At 55.5% G+C, this 19,202-nt stretch overlaps 1 protein-coding gene and 1 non-coding gene across 3 annotated transcripts; both read left to right on the top strand.

The window, feature by feature from the left end:
* Window positions 1-5,445: 5,445 nt before the first annotated feature.
* On the top strand, window positions 5,446-14,900 carry LOC127053206 (uncharacterized). 2 transcript variants are annotated; one of them, XM_050957530.1, is made up of 6 exons: window positions 5,446-5,696; window positions 10,535-10,920; window positions 11,732-11,892; window positions 12,438-12,570; window positions 13,160-13,210; window positions 14,261-14,358. In XM_050957530.1, exons 1-5 carry the CDS (start codon window positions 5,543-5,545, stop codon window positions 13,202-13,204), a joined length of 879 nt encoding a protein of 292 aa, XP_050813487.1. In that variant the 5' UTR covers window positions 5,446-5,542; the 3' UTR covers window positions 13,205-13,210; window positions 14,261-14,358. The 2 variants fall into 2 exon arrangements, with proteins under 2 accessions (XP_050813487.1, XP_050813486.1); XM_050957529.1 differs by lacking the exon at window positions 13,160-13,210 and having other exon boundaries at window positions 5,450-5,696; window positions 14,261-14,900.
* Window positions 8,234-8,313, top strand: TRNAK-UUU (transfer RNA lysine (anticodon UUU)). The gene has a single exon. It is a non-coding gene; the product is annotated as a tRNA-Lys (tRNA).
* Window positions 14,901-19,202: the final 4,302 nt, after the last annotated feature.

Below are 19,202 nucleotides of genomic sequence, written 5' to 3'. Positions count from 1 at the left end.
TGCGGGCGGTGTGCCTACAGGGCCCAGATGGCCGCCAAATACGACATGAAGCCCTCTTGGATACTGGAGCCGATGTGACCATCGTCCCAATCCAGTTTTGGCCTGATTCCTGGCCCTTGCAAGATGCTATGACCTCGGTCAGGGGTATTGGGGGGACCCAACCCACTCGCATCAGTACCTACTATATTACTGTAATAACCTTAGTCCCAGATTTGGACCTTAGCGTCCAAAATATGGGGGTTAGCATGAAAACCTCCAAGCTTAGTTACCAGCTTGGACCTGGTACCTGCTGCCACCACCCAAAAAATTAGAGTGTTTTGGGGCACTCTGGTCCCTCTGAAAAACCTTCCCTGGGGACCCCAAGACCCAAATCCCTTGAGTCTCACAACAAAGGGAAATAATCCTTTTTCCCTTCCCCCCTCCAGGTGCTCCTGGAGAGATACACAGACACAAGCTCTGTGAATCCAAACAGAGTGAATCTCCCTCTCTGTTCCCAATCCTGGAAACAAAAAGTACTTTCCTCTTCACCCAGAGGGAATGCAAAATCAGGCTAGCCACTTCAACACACACAGATCTCCCCTGATTTCTTCCTCCCACCAATTCCCTGGTGAGCACAGACTCAATTTCCCTGAAGTAAAGAAAAACTCCAACAGGTCTTAAAAGAAAGCTTTATATAAAAGAAAGAAAAATAAGTACAAATGTTCTCTCTGTATTAAGATGATACAACACAGGGTCGATTGCTTAAAAGAATATTGAATAAACAGCCTTATTCCAAAAGAATACAAATCAAAGCACTCCAGCACTTATATTCATGCAAATACCAAAGAAAAGAAACCATATAACTTACTATCTGATCTCTTTGTCCTTACACTTAGAAACAGAAGACTAGAAAGTAGAGCTACTTCTCCAAAGCTCAGAGAAAGCAGGCAGACGGAAAACAAAGACAAAGACACTCAATTCCCTCCACCCAAAGTTGAAAAAAAATCCGGTTTCCTGATTGGTCCTCTGGTCAGGTGCTTCAGGTGAAAGAGACATTAACCCTTAGCTATCTGTTTATGACAATTACAATCTGTGATGACGAGGACCCTGCTACAACAGCGAAGGTACGTCCTTACGTTCTCTCTGCTCCCGTCTGGCTGTTAGGCCGTGATTGCTTAAGTCAGTGGGGAATTATATTACATAACTCCCCTTTTGTTTAGCGGCCATTGAGGGGCGGCCGATCCTGCAATTGGAATGGTTAACCTCTACTCCGGTATGGGTCGCTCAATGGCCGCTGCCAGCTCACAAGCTCGCCCGTGTACAAGAATTGATCCAGGAACAGCTTAAAAAGGGCCACCTTGAACCTTCCTTAAGCCCCTGGAATACCCCAATTTTTACCATTCCCAAAAAATCGGGAAAGTGGCGCCTGTTACATGATTTACGAGCAATAAATGCGGTCATAAAAGACATGGGGGCCCTTCAACCAGGCTTACCTACCCCTACGATGCCCCCTTGTAATTGGCCTCTCCTTGTGATCGATTTAAAGGATTGCTTCTTCACAATTCCACTTCATCCTAACGACAAGGACAAGTTTGCTTTCTCAGTTCCCTCTATAAACAAAGCCGAACCTGCTCAACGATATCAGTGGACAGTGCTTCCGCAGGGCATGAAAAACTCACCCACTATTTGTCAGCTTTATGTGGCCTGGGCATTAAAGCCACTCCGTCGCAAACCCCCGTATGGCTTATTTATCACTATATGGATGACATTCTTTTCGCGGGGGCAACCCTTAATGCTAAGACGGCAATTTTGGAAATCACTTCCGTGCTGCAATCTGCTGGCCTCACCATAGCCCCGGACAAAATTCAACAGCAAGCGCCTTATTATTATCTAGGCATGCACATTACTGACTCTATCGTACGACCACAAAAACTGACTATTAATCTCACTATTCACAACCTGCATGACGTCCAACGCCTGGTCGGAGATTTACAGTGGGTCCGTGGGCTTTGTGGCATCTCTAATGAGGATCTGGCTCCCCTTCTTCAACTTCTAAAAGGAGGCCGTGACCCAGCTGAACCTCGCTCCCTGCAACCACAACATGAAGTTGCCCTCCACACTACTGCCAACAAGATTACGCTTCGGTATTCCGGCCGCATTCTCCTGGGTTCACCTGTGTCCCTGGCAATTCTTTCCAGAGAGACATCCCTGGAAGCACTGCTCTTCCAGTGGCTTCCGGATCTACCTGACCCTCTCGTCGGACTCGAATGGATTTTCCCATCCTCTCAATTTTCCAAAACAGTTATCACTCGATTGGAAGCCATTGCATCACTTATTGTGACAGCCCGCGCCCGTACAGTTACAATTACGGGCGCTGATCCTGATGTTATTTATGTACCTTTTAATGCTCCTTTACTTTCCCACATTCTTGCTAATGATGTCTCTTTTGCTGTTGCTTTGTTATGTTATACTGGCCGTCTTACTAATTACTATCCCTCTCACCGCCTTCTGTCAGTGACAATTCCCTTAGAAAAGGTGGTCATGCGACAATCTTCCCCTGTTCAGGGGCTTACTGTGTTTACTGATGCCAGCGGCAAAATGGCCTGCGCCGGCCTTCTGTGGCACACGGCCGGTGCCTGGCATCATGAGTTGGTCGTGGCTGAGGGGTCTCTCCAGGTTTTGGAATTCCAGGCTATTATTCGTGCCTTTGTAAAGTGGCCCACTATTCCTCTTAATATTGTTAGCGACTCCCTTTATGCAGTTGGTGTAACGTGTCGCTTAGAGCTCTCACTCCTAAAGCAAGTGCCTAACCCTGTGTTATGGCAGGCTCTTCTCCAGCTTTGGCACTTACTTGATGCCCGCTCTCGTCCCTATTTTATTACCCACATTCGTAGTCACTCTGGTATTGTTAATGGTCTTGCACAGGGTAATGCCCTTATCGACCGGTTGGTCGGCTCGGTTCATGTCCCTAATTCCTTTGCTCAGGCCCGTCTTTCCCATGAGTTTTTTCACCAATCTGCCCGTGCCCTAGCCCGTCAATTCAAGCTTCCTTTAAGTACCACCCGTGCCCTTGTGGCCTCCTGTCCTAGTTGTCAACAACATATTTTACCTCCTTCCCTTGCCTCTGGCGTTAATCACCGTGGTTTGTCTTCCTTGCAGATTTGGCAAACTGATATTACCCTTTTTCCTGAATTCGGCTCCCTTAAATATATTCACGTTACGGTGGACACCTTTTCAGGATTTCTATGGGCTACAGCATTAGCCAGTACCGGTTCTCAGGATGTTATTAAACATTGGCAGGCTTGTTTTGCTGTTATGGGCATCCCCGCTTCCATAAAAACGGATAATGGCGCTGGGTATATTTCTCGTTGTACAGCTCGATTTCTTTCCTTATGGGGTATCTCTCATGCTACCGGTGTCCCCGGCAATTCCACCGGCCAAGCTATCGTGGAACGTTCCCATGCCTCTTTAAAGCTTCTTTTATTAAAACAAAAAGGGGGAGTTTCCCCTGATGCTGACCCGTTAACCCGTACACCCCATGCTCGCCTTTCAAAGGCTTTATATGTGCTTAACTGGTTACAGGTAGGGACGCATAATGTCCCACCAGTCACGCGACATATTACTGGTGCCACAGGGCAAGAACACTTGCTGCCTCGCCCGCAGGTTCGATGGTTTGATTATACACATCAGAAATGGCAAGGTCCTGTAGAGTTATTAACATGGGGAAGGGGCTATGCCTGTGTTTCTACTACTACAGGTCCCAGATGTATCCCCGCGAAGTGGGTTCGACCGTGGCTCACCCAACGACGTGATGAGCAACCACACGACCCCGATATAGAAGCGGCAAAGGACGATACCATCCCGGATCTATGTTTCCTCTTTCCTGACTTTAATTAGAAACTTGTAATCATTAATTAAGTTGTAAGATGTAGATAGTATACGTTATGCAGTTTTGAAAAATCGAGCAGCTATTGATTTTTTTTTTATTTTTTTTTTTGCTGCTGGCGCAAGGACGTGGCTTTGAGGATGTTGAAGGCATGTGTTGTATAAACTCATTGGATCACTCACATTCTATACATGCGTTGTTGCTGTCATTACAGGATAATGTGTATAACCTTACCCAGGGATAGAATCCTCCCTGGGATTGGCTTAATAGTTTTGGTTAACCAACTTGGCTTACTTCACTGTTACACACTAAATTGTATCTATTAATGATTATATTGTTTTTCCTTATTTTTTGCTCCTTCTTTTGTTTATATATTATGACAAAGCCTTATGCGCATTGCCACAGCCTTGTTTGAAAAGAAAGGGGGAGGTGTAGGGACTTATCATCCCTATACTGATCTAGGTAGAAAAGGTGCAGCGCTGGACCGGGGTCGTGTCCGGGCTCTCAGGGAGGGTTGGCGTGGGGCGGTCTTGGAAAAGCGCCGGCAATACGGAAGCCCAACTATAAAAATAAAGCAAACAAGGCTATAAATCATTCTTTATATAATCAGGGATTGCGTCGTTGCAATTGGCCGATCAGGGGTGATTAGAGGCATGATAAGTGCATGATATTTGCCCGCTGTCCAATAAGGAAAGATTGTAACAAGGTTTGGTGCTGCGTGTTAAGTGTTATGTTACGTAACAAATGGCTATATAATAAAGCTGTGAATAAACGGGACTGATTCAGCCTGCAACCACATTGGTCGTGTGCTTTGTCCGGTCCGCATGAGACACCACAACAAGCGCTGGGAAAAAGTGAGATAAGGGAGGGGCTGCATTCCTGGCATAGTACCAACTGTGCGGTGTTAGGAACAGTTCCTTTGAAGAACTGATAAGAAATCCCAGCCTCCTTGTTTTCACTCCTTGGTTCAGTTCTCTGTCTGTTTTAACTCCCCTACATTCCTAACTTCTGGTGCTTGCTAAGATATTGTTAATCACTTAACGCTGTAAAACATGTACACTGAAAGTGTCTAGTTTTTAGTTGTTAGAAGAAGGGGGTGGGTTGCTCCGGTGAATAATTGATGACGCGACGGAACTGTCCGTCTAGGCTTATACTAAGATGTAAGGAGCAGGCTGGTTCTCCCTGGAGACGAGCTGCTCGCTATAGATGCGTGCACTTGTCAATAAAGAGCTTTTGATCGGCCCTTGCTGGTGTGGCCTGTCTCTCCGGCGGTCAGACACCGAACTTTGCCGCGGGGGTTAGCGTCCCTGACGGGGGATGGGCTCCGGCACTGCAGCCAATCTGGGGGAGTGGTGGCTACTGGGAGGTGGGGGCCCAGGGCTGGGAGTGAGGGAGGCAGCCGGGGATGGGGGAGGGACGGTGCCTGGAGGGAGGGGGCGGGGCTGGAGCTGGGGGCGGGGCACTGGGTAGGGCGGCTCCTCCGCTAGGGATCTGGGAGGCGAGTGAAAGGAGGCTGGGAGGAGCCGGCAGGGGGCGCTGCAGCGGGGACAGTCTAGGCGGCGGCCGGAAGTGGCGCCAGGCTCTCTATGGTAGCCGGCCCGGAAGCGGAAGTGGGCGGCGGTAACCTGGTAACCGTGCGCGGCAGCCCGAGAGCGGGGAGCGGCCCCGGCCCGGCCCATGAGCGCGCCGCGCCCGGCCCGCCGGAAGCTGGTGCTGCACCTGGACCTGAACAACACGCTGGCGGCGCTGGACTCGGCCACGGGGCAGGGCCCGGGCGCGGCGCTGAACGGCTTCCTGTGCGGCGCGGCCTGGGGCGCGCCGGGCCCCGCGGGTGGGTCCCGGGCCAGCGCCGCGTCCTTCGCGCTGCGGGGCCGGGGTCGGGGTCGGGTCAGGCCGGGGTCAGGGCCCAGCTTGGGGGCGGGGCCCAGCTCGGGGGCGGGGGCGGGGCCGGGGGTCGGGGCGGGGCTGGGGTCGGGGTCGGGTCAGGCCGGGGTCAGGGCCCAGCGCGGGGTCGGGGTGGGGGCAGGGCCCAGCTTGGGGGCGGGGCCCAGCGCGGGGTCGGGGTGGGGGCAGGGCCCAGCTTGGGGGCGGGGCCCAGCTCAGGGTGGGGCGGGGCTGGGGTCCGGGCGTGGGCAGGGCCCAGCTTGGGGGCGGGGGCAGGGCCCAGGGCGGGGCGGGGCTCCCTTAAATATATTCGGTTTATATTTTAAATATATTCGGGGTCGGGGTGGGGGCAGGGCCCAGCTTGGGGGCGGGGGCAGGGCCCAGGGCGGGGCGGGGCGGGGCGGGGCCGGGCCAGGTCACCAGCCGCCTGACCCTTGTCCAGGCCATTCTGGGAGCAAAGGCGAAGGAGGGTTGGCGGAGGAGGGGGCCCTGCCCCAGCGTGCGGGGAGCGGTAGGGGAAGCACACGCGTGTGTGTTTGAAAACACGAGCAGGGCAGTGGGGGCTGGCAGCATGGACTGACGGCCGGAGTCAGCCCCTTCCTCGTGCGCTGGAGGCGTCTCACTTTTCCTACGCTCTCTGCATGGCCTAGGGGGGTGCTACGGTCCTCTAGGCTGAGCTCCTGTGTAGCACAGGCCCAGATCCCTCCTTTTCAACCAGGTCAGCTGGAGGTAGGCCATGAAGGGACTTGTAAGTGAAGGCACATTGCTCATGTTGGATGGGCTGGAGGAAGAGGAGCCAGAGGAGTGCAAAAGGGGTGGTGGGGGTGACATGGTCAAACCAACAGGTTTGCAGCAGCATTGTGAATGGACACGAGCAGGGCATGATTGCATTGGCTAAGGCTAGAGAGAAGGGTGGTGCAGAAATGGAGATGAGACATTGGAGGAGAGTTTTTTAGCTGTGTGGATGGGAGAGATGCAAAAAACCACAGCAAGATGTGAACGGAGCTTGGAGGTGAGGTGCTTGGGAGATGTCCAACTCAAAGGGGATGCCCAGGTTATGGGCCTGACTGTCAGGTAGAATAGTGGACTTGTCCACAGTGATTGAAAAATGAGAGAGTAGGGAGAGTTTGGAGGAGAAGATTAAGGGCTTTATTTTAGCCATGTTGATCTTGAGCTGCATGCCAGATATCCCCAAAGAGATGTTAGAGACAGGGAGAGATTGTTGTTTGGACAGAAGGAGATGGGTGAGGAGTAGATCTGTGATCAGCACAGAAATGGTAGTTTCATTTGTTTTTGCAGATGAGATTACCTAGAGCTAAGGTACAGAGGGAGAAGAGCAGGAGACCAAGGACAGAGCCCTATGGAGCTCCCACAGAAAGGGGAGGGGAGATGAGATGAAGACCCTCTTGGGGTGCTGAAGTAACCACTTAAGAGACAGGAGGAGAACTTGGAGGGGTGGAGTCATGGAAGCCAAGGGAGCACAAGGTTTGAAGAAGAGCATGCTCAATGGTGCCAACAGCAGCCAACCAGGAGGATGAGGCTGGAGCGCGGGCCCTGAAGTGTGGCTAGGGAGGGGACATCAGAGACCTTGGCACGAGTGAAATGCAAAAGGCAGAAGCTGGACTGCAGTGGGTCTAGGATGGGATTGGAGCGATAGCAATCGTAGACAGTATGTTCTATGGGGTTAGAGTGAAGAACGTGAGAACGGCCAGACTGGCTCAGACCAAAGGTCCATCCAGCCCAGTGTCCTGTCTGCTGACCGTGGCCAATGCCAGGTGCCCCAGAGGGAGTGAACAGAACAGGGAATCATCAAGTGAGCCATCCCCTGTCGCCCATTCCCAGCTTCTGGCAAACAGGAGGAAGGAAGGAAGGAGACGGGGCAGTAGTTAGCGAGGCGGGCTGGGGGGGGTCGGTCCAGGGTTAGGTTTTTAAAGATGGGAGATACCAAAGCATGCTTGTACTATGAGGGGTCCAAGTGAGAGACTGTAACAGAGTCCCCGGGCGATGCTCTGGAACTGCTCCCCACAAAGCCAGTCAGGACTTGGAGCATTCAGCATATGCCCCTCCATGTGCTTCCCACAGCAAGCCTGCCCCGGCGGGGTCCTGGGGAAAGCCAGACGGTCCTGCACCCCCACTTCGCAGTCAGATGTGACTCTTAGCCAGCCAGTAAAACAGAGGTTTATTTAGATGACAGGAACACAGTCCAAAACAGGTCTTGCCGGTACGGACAACAGGACCCCCTTTAGTTAGGTCCATCTGGGGCCCCCAGGGGGCCCCGTCGGGCGCCCTCTCCATTTCCCAGCCAGCTTCAAACTGAAAACTCCCCCCAGCCTCTCACTCAGCCTCCCCCTGGCTCCTCCCCCAGCCTTTGTGTTCTTTGTTCAGTGTCCCAGGCAGAGGTGTCACCTGGCCTTCAGCCCCCCTCCTGGGTTCTTAGGTTACATGCTCAGGTAGGTTCCTTTCCCCAATGCAGGCCGTCCCAACTCCCCTGCAACCTAGCTCAGTTGGCAGAGCATCAGACTTTTAATCTGAGGGTCCAGGGTTCAAGTCCCTGGTCAGGTGATAAGCTACTCACCAAGCTCTTGACTGTCTTTCTGGAGTCCTCTTTGAACCTTCCCAGGTCAATACTCCCCACTCAGCATTTACATAACACAGCAGGAACATTCCCACTTCATCACAGAGGCTGAGGAAAAGACTAAAGGAGGGTTTAGGGGTGGGGATGGGTTGCTGGGGCAAGTAATGAGGTTAGAGGAGGAGAGCAGATGAAAAATCTTGGGACTGGAAGGGACCTCGAGAGGTTGTCTAGGCCAGTCCCCTGCACTCGTGGCAGGACTAAGTGTCTAGACCATCCCTGAGAGGCGTTTGTCTGACCTGCTCTTAAAAATCTCCAATGATGGAGATTCCACAACCTCCCTGGGCAATTTATTCCAGCACTTAACCACTCTGACAGTTAGAAATTTTTTCCTGATGTCCAACCTAAACCTCTCTTGCTGCAATTTAAGCCCATTGCTTCTTGTTTGCATCTGTGACAGGAGAAGGAGGAGACAGTGGTGGGAAGGGAAAGCTAGCTGGGGGAAGCAGGAACGTCCTCTCATCTCTCTGTTGGTTTTCTCTGGGAAGAAGTTGACAAAGGTCAGTGTAGAGAGAGAAGTGGAGGAGGGTTTGAGGTGTGAGTCAAAGGTGGTGTTGGGGGGTGCAGTGCTCCAGGTAACTGGCAATATGGCGTGGGGTCAAAAGTTTACATTCTCAGGCCTACGACTGCCTTTCGAGCTAAACAATATGTTCCTTTAAAGTTAGCATGAGTACATGTAATCATTTATCATTTTCTTGTGTTCTTTTGTTTATGGTACAAGATGTAATCGATCAAAGGGGGGGGTCAGTAGTATGGGTTAAGGATATAGTTAATTAAAAGATCCGGTAGTTAATGAATTGTAAATGATGAATTGTAGCACCTGTGAACATCTTTGTAAACAAGTAAGGTATATAAGACATGGCAACGGATAGTGATGTGTGCATGATCTGAGATTTTATATCTCCTTGCACCTTATTTGACTCAAATAAAGATACTTGCTTCTCCACTCCGGTGTGGTCATTGGGGATACGCACACCGGGCAAACGAACCCCAACTGTTGCCCCCCTGCAACAGTGGTGAAAAGGCAGCTGGGACTGCGCAGGATTCAATAAAGTTGGAGAAGTAGAGCTGTTTAGCCAGGAAGATGGTAGAAGAGAGATCCCATTTGTAATGGAGGCATTTAGCCAGGTCACAGGATTTCTGCCAGAGACATTTCACTGCACAAGGCAGGAGTGGAGGAAGCAGATGTTGGAGGAGAGGGACGGCTGAGGGTCAGCAGAGAGGAGCAGAAGAGTCAAGTGGGAGAATGAAACATGGAGAGAATCAGAGCCATCTCCATGGAAGAAAGGAAAGGGAGGGCAGCAGAAAACAGCAGAGAAGTAGCCAGTGCTGGTGCACGGGAAGTCACAGAAAGGCCAAGTGATGCGGTGTGAGGAGGGGCTGCTGCAAGAGGTCAGGTGGTGGTTGGAGAGGGAACTTGGGAACAGTAAGAGCAGCGCTTGGTGAAGACTCAGTCGAGGGGACAGGCGCTTGGTGAGTTATAGTTTGTGTCACACATTGATTGGCCTCTGTGCCTCCTTATTGGGCAGTGTTGTTCTCTCCCCCCAGGAGCAGAGAGAGTGGAGCTGCCATACAGGAGCCACAGATGGGGGTCACTGTTCTATAGAGGTGGTTCCTATGGGGTAGATCTGGGCCTTTCCTGGTGGAGGAGCTGGGAACGGAATAGTTATGCAGGGCCGGCGCTACCATTTAGGCAGCCTAGGCAATCGCCTAGGGCACCAGAATAATTGGTGGGCGGCATTTTGCTGGAGGGAGCGGCAGGCGGCTCCGGTGGAGCTGCCGCAGTGGTGCCTGCGGAGGGTCCGGTGCTCCGCGGCTCCGGTGGAGCTGCCGCAGTGGTGCCTGCAGACGGTCGGCTGCTCACGCTGCTCTGGTGGACTGTCCGCAGGCACCACTGTGGCAGCTCCAGCGGAGCCACGGGACCAGCGCGCGGGGTGGCGAAATTGCTGTCCGCCTAGGGCGCTCAAACCCCTAGCGCCGGTCCTGTAGTTATGGAAAATGTATTTCCCTTCCCCCACCTCCCTTCAGAGGGGAGGGGCTGCCGTCAGCAAGATAGCTCTCCTGTGCTGCAGGGCATGGCTCTCTCTAGCAGTGGGTGTGAAAGGCACCCTCTCCGGAGTGTATCACAACTCTTCTCTTGCTGTCTGTTTCAGGTGAGTGGCAGTGGCTGAGCGACTCCCCCTCTTTGCTGCCTCCATGCCCTGGTGCTGTAAATTTCTATTCTCAGTATGGCCGCGATGCTACGTTCACGGACACGGAGGTGGGGCGGCCTTTCAGAAGTCTGCACACACACCACTTGCAGCTCCTTGAGTGGCAGGGCCAGCCGCACGAAGTGTTCTCTGTCCAAGGCGAGCATGCCAAGCACTACCACTTGATGCTGCCCTCCTTCTTCCACCTCCTGGAGACTCTGCACCGGGAGAGGAGGCACTTTGCTGTTGTCTTCAGGACCTTTGGCACAGACCTCCCCCGCATTCTCCATGCAGTGCACTGTGCCTTGGAGGGGCAGCACCCCCAGTTCCCTGCCCTGCGAGACCTCACGGTGGGTGCACCCTGGAGGGCCTCCCTGGAAGCAGAGGGCTGAGATCTTTATGGATTTTTTCCCCCCACAGTAGCTTCTTTGAACATATTCTGAGCTGCCTTTCCAGGCAGCCCCGTGCTCCATAAGCCAGACTCCCACTCGAACTGCTGCCTTATTAAAATGCTGACCTTTGGGTAGCAGCAATTTACACAGCTTCTCAGAAGAGCCTTTTAGCTGGAGAGCGTGTGAGCAAGTGAGCGTTGGACAAATCCCTCCTGAGGCTTGTGAATTTCCATGTGCTTGTGCTCCCCATGGAGTCTGTGTGTGGGAGGAGGTTGCCTATCCGTGTGGGCTGGGTTAGGTAAAGAGGATCCCTATGCCCTCTGGTATGGCCAGGGGAACCCTTTGCTTAGAGCATAGCTGGCAAAGTCACCCTCCCAGAGCAGTGAGTGGGACTAAAAACCCCAGGGGTCAAACTGGTTGTTTTGTGGTGCCTGTGCATGGGGTTGTGGGGGTGCCCCCACCTGTGTGCTGTGGGAAGTTAACCTTCTTCCAGAAATGGAAATCAGCTGCATGTGAAGGACCAAGCTGGAGGCTGGATTCTGACAGACGCAGCCAGCAGCTGTCTGCTTCCACTGCCTGGGGGGTGAACTCGTCAGGCTTTGACTGTTCCAAATGTCTCCCTCCCCTATGGGGAACTTCCCTTCTCTGCAGTGTGCTGCACGTGCTGTCTTTGGCACCGGAGGCTGTTTGAGGAGCTAGCGGTTGTCACTGTTTTCTGTGTGTCTGGTTTGCAAACCTTCCATCCTATCTCCTCTCAATGACGTTGCAGCTACCAGTGGAGCTGACTGCAGGCCGGATACGCTGCAGTCAGCGCGAGGTGGTGCTGAGCCGGGGGCTGGAGCGCGTTTCCACCAGGGACGATGGGAGGAAGCTGTACAGCTATTTCAGCTCCCTTCAAGGCTTGGGCGGCTTCCAAGACCACTTTGATTGGTGAGACCCAAGAGGGGCCTGGGACGTGGCTTGAGCTTCTCTCCCACGCCTTGCACAGTTTCACCGTCCCTGCCAGCCCGTGTCTCGTCCCTCTGAGTCACACTCCCACATGCCACCCTCAGGAATTCCCCTCGCTCCCTGGGGCTCATGCTCATGGCTCGGCTGGTCTGCTGGCCTGTGGCACGCAATCTTTATTTAGCCATAGCCAAGCCAGGCAGAGCTAGCTTCTTCCCTTGTAAGCCTATCTCCTCCTGTCCCTCTTGCTCGTCTCTGAACTCCCTCCAGCTGGTGACTCACCCTGGTGAGAAGTGCAGGCAGAATCCCTGATGGCTTGCCCCAGAGCCAGAGGGAGGACAGCTATTTTCCCCTGCCCCGTTTCCAGTCATCGCAGCGGAAGATGTGCTCCAAACCCAGGCCAAGGCTCTTGGGTTTGGGCTGACTGGAGTTCCTGAAGACAGTCTGAGCAGTCCAGGCCTGGGGCTGCTCTGTGCTGCAGGGAGCCAGCTCCCTGAGGGGCGCCTGTTGTCCCACTTGCTATATTTCAGGTGGGCCAGAAATCAGTTCTCCTCCCAGGGTGGGAAGCCCCTTTGGATTGACCCGCACGACTCTACTGTGCACCACATCTTCATCGATGACAACATTCGACTGAACGATTCGGACACCATCATTTGTCCCCAGGTACTTAGCCCTGCCTTCCATTGGGCTTTCAGGCCGCTCCCAGGGACTCCCAGGCCCCCTTGCTGGAGACAGTGGTTTGCTGGGCTCCTCTGCCCTAGACAGTCCCCGGAGAGTGCATCAGGGTGGAACGGGGGCCAGGAGGCTGGCCTCAGAGGGAACAATCCATGCATCTGTCGAGGATTAGAATGAACTCATTTGTTGGCACAAAACAGCAGGTGTTTTTTTTTCCTGCACTTGCTGCATAGCTGTCTCTGTCCTCCGCTGGCATGAGTCACGCATACTCCCTGCTGGGGCCCAGTGGCCGGCCAGCCTGCCTCTGAGTGAGGCTGAAGCTTATTCACGTTGGGCAGCTTTCACACTGGAGCACGCTTGAGAGCAAAGAACATTTAGAGAGACAGGAATGTGCCTGGCCTGTCACTCGCTATTGTGGCACTGCTTGTGTTTGAATAGCAGCCTTTCCTTCCCAGCACGGTGTGGTGTGGGAGGGAGCGTGGCACAGCATCGGAGGGGCGGCAGGGCAGAAAAGTTAACTGGACTTTTCATCAACATGAAAGTCTCTCTTGACTATTTGCTGTCTTGTTCGTGATAGGGACTGTTATTGGCCCCAGGAGAGCCCTTAGCCGGAGGAGGTTGATTTCAGGTAAATAATGTCGAAGGCACTTTGTGGAGCGGGAGTCTCCTGCCTGCAGGCAGCTTCCCCCTGATTGTCGTCTGCCAGGAAGCCAGGTTCACCCAACCCGTTTGCTGAATGTCTGCTTCAGCCCCGTTTGCCTGCAGGGAATCTGTCCCTTCTCCACCCCGAACCGAGGCCCCAGTTCAGGTTGGCTGCTCTGTTTGTTTTAAGGAGCGATGCTCTGGAGGTGACTAAGGCAGTTGCCCGCTCTCTGACTCCAGAGCAGGCTTGTTGGGCCGTGGCTCAGAGAGAGGGCGCTCTAGCTGCAGACTCAGCTGGGCTTGGAACATGCAGCCGTGCCAGGTCTGTGTCAGTGCTCTGCTGGCAGCTTGGCTGCTGCTGTGTGAGTCAGGCTACACTCCGGCTTGCTCTCCGCTGGCTGTACCACCTGGGTAAGTGTCAGTGAAAGCAGCAGCTACCCTCAGACAGCCAGGGGGTGGGGAACAGCCATCTGCCTCCTGAAAAGCCTGATCCATGGCATGGGGCTGGGAGCTGCTGGAGCCATGCAGCAGCCTGCTCGGCTAATGGAGGGTCAGTTCTTGGCTGCGGTTTCCTGGGTGTAACTTCTCTGAAGTACGGCTTTCTCCCAGCTTGTATTGGGCTTCTCCCTCCCTCGGGAAAGGCTCAGCTTTGTGCTTTGAGGTGCCAGTTCCTGCCATGGGAGACTGGTGCCGAGTGGTGGGGAGGGAGGCTGGAAAGGGGGCTGGAGAAACCTGATCTCTTGTTGACACCATAACGGAGGAGGGGTGGCAGCTTTCTGCCTCTGCCATCCTCCCAGCTCTGGAGCAGATCCATGCACTTCACCCTACAAGCAGAGAGGAGGAATGAAAGAACGAGACTTACAAATCGAACCCTCTCCAGGAGGTCTGCTCTTCATCTCCTGGCAGTGCACTGGTGCAGAGGGTGGTCCCAGCACCTCCTGTCCTGCTGCTCTCCGGCCCCTCGCACCTGCCATTCCTCAGGGATAGGGTATAAGCCTCAGCTTCACCGTCCCATCTTCTCTTTTCCCCTCTGCAGGTGTTTTCAGAGAGAGGAGGCAGTGACGCCAGGCCAGCTCCCACCTCGGAGCTGTACGATGTCTGCCTGGTGCAGACCAATCTCCTGGAAGCCATTGCTGATGAGAGCTATTTCCTCCACTGCGTGAGAAGGTGTGAGGAGAACTATGAGCACTACCTGGCCAGTGCTGAGAGCCAGCTGTGTGACGCAGAGTAGAGTCACTCTGGACCCAGCAGCTGGAGGGGGGACTGGGTTGCTCCCAGTTTGCAGCTGTCTGCAGTTTGATTCCTAGGCTGGGCCCTGGGACCTGTTGCACCCACATCCCAGTGGAACCAATGCACTTGCTTTTAGCTGTCCTCCCCTTCTTCCGGACAGGTGTGTGCTTCTGAGCTGGAGGTGGGACGCTCCAGACACCCTTCCGAAATGCAAGTGTCTGCCTGCTGTCCTGCAGGAGGAAGCTGCTTTCAGCCACGCCCAGGCTCAGCAGCACTTTCTCCAGTCTGGATGGGGTTTGGGGTTTTGGATCTTGCCTCTCGAGATGCCTGGCTGGGCAGTGCTCCTGTGGGTGATCGGTGTCGTCTCCACCTTGGCTCAGAGACGGTCCCTTCCGCACAGTTATGTTTGCGCTCTAGCTGTGCTGCAGTACAAAGAGTTGTCGTCATCCTTTGCTGTGTTTTCCTTCCTGCACTAGGGCTCTTGCGTTGTACGGGTGTATTTTGTTAGAATACCAGCGTGCGTGTAACATCACCCCTGGGCAGCTGGGGTAATTCCTCAGCGCTGTCTTCACTCAGACCTGGCTGTGTGGCAGTCCACAGCATGCCTGCAAGTAACAGGGTAATGCTCTGCTTCGCTTCTGAGGGGAGACTCCTGCCACTTGCCCCCCCCCCCCCCCGTGCAGATGGAGCAGCGCCCCTAGCGGGAATGTTGCTAATAGGACTTTGATAAGGGGATGAAGATGGGGACGCAGTGACCTTCGTTCTAGTCCTGTCTCTGACCTGCTGGGTGATCTTCGGCAAGTCACTTTCCTTTCTGCTCTTCCTGTGTCCGTATGCTACCTAGCTACCTCTGAGCTCCAGCACTTGTGTGGGGCCTGCTTTCTAGTCTGCTTCGGCACAGACTGTGCGATCTCCTCGGGCTGTTCTGGCAAAGACACCTCTGAGGAGATGCAGAGGCCAGAGTAAAAACCCAGTGTGTGTGGTGTCCTGCTTGGAGCTACAGCAACTTCTGGGGCTGAAAGGGGCTGGGGCGAGAGATTCGCTGTCAGAAGTGCTAGCCAAGCTAGCTCACGCTTGTGAAGTGCCCTTTAGAGTCCTGGGGAAAGTTACGCTGAATCTGAGTCCAGCTGGGTGTCCATTAGAGGGGGTTGCTGAAGGACTGAGGTCAGGATGCCTTCGGCATGTTCACGCCTCTGGGCTGATGAGCTGCAGTGGCCTTGCACTCCAGGATCCAGCTGTTGTGCTGGATGGAGCACTGTTCCGTGGAGTGTAAACACTGCCGAGGAGCACTCTGCTTCAGCACGCTGGGGTGGGGCCCCACCTCGGGCAGAGTCAGACTCTGGAGAAGGTGGAACTCAGGGTCAGCGTCCCAGGCCCCCATCTGGGCCATTGGAGGGGACACAGGAGCACCCCGAGGGGCATGCTCTACTTTGCTTTGCAGTAAACCAGAATGTCTCAGGTGTTGGAAGCAGAGCATCTGTGCCCAGCCCCATGGAGGCTTCAGCTCTAACCTGACGAAAGGGGATGCCAAGTTACGCTGGTAAGCAGTGTCTCTGACAGGAGAGCATTGCTGTTGTGGAGTGTTGTATCAGAGATCCAGGCACCCCCACCTGTGTGCAGAGATGAGTGAATCGAAGCTGCACCTTCCTGAGGGCCCATGTAGCTGCGCACTGGATGCCCTGGTGCCTGGGGAAAATCCCTAGTACAGCCGGGTAATTGGGAAAACCTGTGGTGCCATCCCAAGGGCAGAGTGTAGGTTCTGTTGGCAGAGACCCCTCCCCAGACTAACCTGAGGGGTAGCTAGGCTTGGCAGGACCAGATTGTGTTGGTAAATGGCCATAAACCGATTCTCATACACACAAACTGTTGTGAAAATCCAGCCATCCATCGATGATAATCAGGAAAAGCCAGAAAACTGCTGCATGAGAACTTTGTTTAACCTAAAGCTGGTTACTTTGTATTTTGATGGGCTGACAACACTGTGGTGTTATGGGTCTAAAGCTTTAACTGAATCTCGATGTCTATTGGTACTAATTCCCATCTGCCCATCCCCATCATCACCTGCAGCTGGGACAATCTAAATGGATAAAAACTCCTTACAAGACCCAGTGCTATTATCTATCAGTTATGAAATACAGTTCGGCCAAGCCTAGGGCTGGCCACTGGGAGCCCTGCTTCCTGCAGTTGTGCTGCTTGGCAGGGTGCGGCGAGTTGTATGGGCTTGTGGTGCCCATTCACCACCAATATGAGAGCCTGGCTCCACCAAAGTTTGGGGCCAGGTCTCTCCCCTGGCCCCACCTGCTGCCCCTGAGAGCGCCCCTGCGAGCCTCCCCCAGAGCATCCCCCAACCCCGCCTACTGCCCCTGGAGTGTCCCCCCAGAGCGCCCCTCCTGCTGCCCCTGCGAGCCACCCCCAGAGCATCCCCCAGCCCCGCCTGCTGCCCCCGGAGCCTCCTCTGAGAGCCCCCCTCCTGCTGCCCCTGCGAGCCACCCCAGAGCATCCCCCGGCCCCGCCTGCTGCCCCCGGAGCCTCCCCTGAGAGCCCCCCTCCTGCTGCCCCTGCGAGCCTCCCCCAGAGCATCCCCCGGAGCCTCCCCTGAGAGCCCCCCTCCTGCTGCCCCTGTGAGCCTCCCCCAGAGCATCCCCCGGCCCTGCCTGCTGCCCCCGGAGTGTCCCCCCAGAACCCTCCTCCTGCTGCCCCTGCGAGCCTCCCCCAGAGCGTTCCCTGGCCCCGCCTGCTGCCCCCGGAGTGTCCCCCCAGAGCGCCCCTCCTGCTGCCCCTGCGAGCCTCCCCCAGAGCATCCCCTGGCCCTGCCTGCTGCCCCTGGAGTGTCCCCCCAGAACCTCCCTCCTGCTGCCCCTGCGAGCCTCCCCCAGAGCGTTCCCTGGCCCTGCCTCTGCCCCCAGAGTGTCCCCCCAGAACCCTCCTCCTGCTGCCCCTGTGAGCCTCCCCCAGAGCATCCCCCGGCCCTGCCTGCTGCCCCCGGAGTGTCCCCCCAGAGCGCCCCTCCTGCTGCCCCTGCGAGCCTCCCCCAGAGTGTTCTCTGCCCCCAGAGTGTCCCCCCAGAACCCTCCTCCTGCTGCCCCTGCGAGCCTCCCCCAGAGCATCGCCTCCAGCCCCGCTTGCTGCCCCTGGGCAATTTAAAAGGGCTTAGGGCCGCCACCACAACCAGCAGCACAGTGGAGCTAAGGCAGCTTCTTGCCTGCCCACTCCACTTCTGGAAGCGGCCAGCATATCTGGGGTGGGGAGCTCTGTCTCTGTGCGCTGCCCCCACCCTGAATGCCGACTCTGCCAACCATGGCGCTGCTTGCAGTCCCGCACCTGCCAGGGACCGAGAACGCCGCAGCCTGCAGCCCTGGAGAAAAGCCACAGTCCCATGCCTGCCAGTGCCAGAGACCGAGAACACTGGTGCCCGCAGCCTGCAGCCCTGGAGAAGCTGCAACTCCGCGCCTGCCAGGGACCGAGAACACCGGCGCCCGCAGCCTGCAGCCCTGGAGAAGCCGCAGCCCCACGCCTGCCAGGGACAGAGAACTGTGGCCCCTGCAGCCCCGGAGAAGCCGGCGAGAAGCCACAGTCCCACGCCTGCCAGTGCCAGGGACCGAGAACACTGGCGCCCGCAGCCTGCAGCCCTGGAGAAAAGCCACAGTCCCATGCCTGCCAGTGCCAGGGACCGAGAACACTGGTGCCCGCAGCCTGCAGCCCTGGAGAAGCCGCAGCCCCGCGCCTGCCAGGGACCGAGAACACCGGCGCCCACAGCCTGCAGCCCTGGCATTCTGTGTCCCCGGCAGGTGCGGGGCCGCGGCTTCTCTCCCCTGCTGGGCACGAGGTGGGTGCACATAAATGGCCCGGTGGGCGCTATGGTGCCTGCGGGCACTGCATTGGGGACCACTGATTTAGAGGACAGGAACACAGTCCAAGACAGGTCTTTCAGGTACAGACAACAGGAATCCCTCAGTCAGATCTATTGGAGGGAGGGCAGGGAGGCCAGAGCCCTGTCTGGGTACCTCTCCATTTCCCAGCCAGCTCCAAACAGACTCTCTCCAGCCCCTCCTCTGCCTTTGTCTCTTTCCTGGGCCAAGGGGCCCCCGATCTCTTTGTCTCAAGCACCTTCAGTTGGCACCTTGCGGGGAGGGGCTCAGGCCATCAGTTGCCAGGAGACAGGGTGTTGGCCACTCTCTGTGCAGACACCATCACACTGGCCCTCTAGGGCTCTGCCACAATCACACCCCTTGATCCCACCACCTAGATCCTTAAGAAAGGCATAGGGGAAACTGAGGCACCCACACAGTATTCAGAGAAAACATTAAGAACATTCCCACTTGGTGACACAAACCCAAGGCTGTGCTGCTTCACGCAGCGCAGTCAAGTCTGCGGAGGTGCCAGGGGAGGTGAAGGCCAGGAGTGTAACTGGGTTCAAACCTGAAGGAGCTCAGTTCCTGGAGGACGGGTCCATCAATGGCTGTTAGCCAGGAGGGGCAGGGATGGGACCCTGTGCGCTGGGGTCCCTAAGCCTCTGACTGCCAGAAGCTGGGAGTGGGTGACAGGGGCTGGATCGCTGGATAAGTGCCCTGTTTCCCTGCTGCACCTGGCCACTGCCAGAGCCAGGACACTGGGCTGGACGGACCATTGGTCTGACCCAGCAGCTGAGCAGGCAGCCAGGTGCGGGGGTCAGGGATTGCCGGCTCCTGGGGGGGGAGCCCAGCCTACCCCCTCCCCCTGCAGCAGTTCCCAGGGTGCAGGATCAGGGG

The sequence above is a fragment of the Gopherus flavomarginatus genome, chromosome 6, assembly GCF_025201925.1.
Source record: "Gopherus flavomarginatus isolate rGopFla2 chromosome 6, rGopFla2.mat.asm, whole genome shotgun sequence".
NCBI lineage: Eukaryota > Metazoa > Chordata > Testudines > Testudinidae > Gopherus > Gopherus flavomarginatus.
This window is presented reverse-complemented; position numbering and strand designations above follow the sequence as displayed.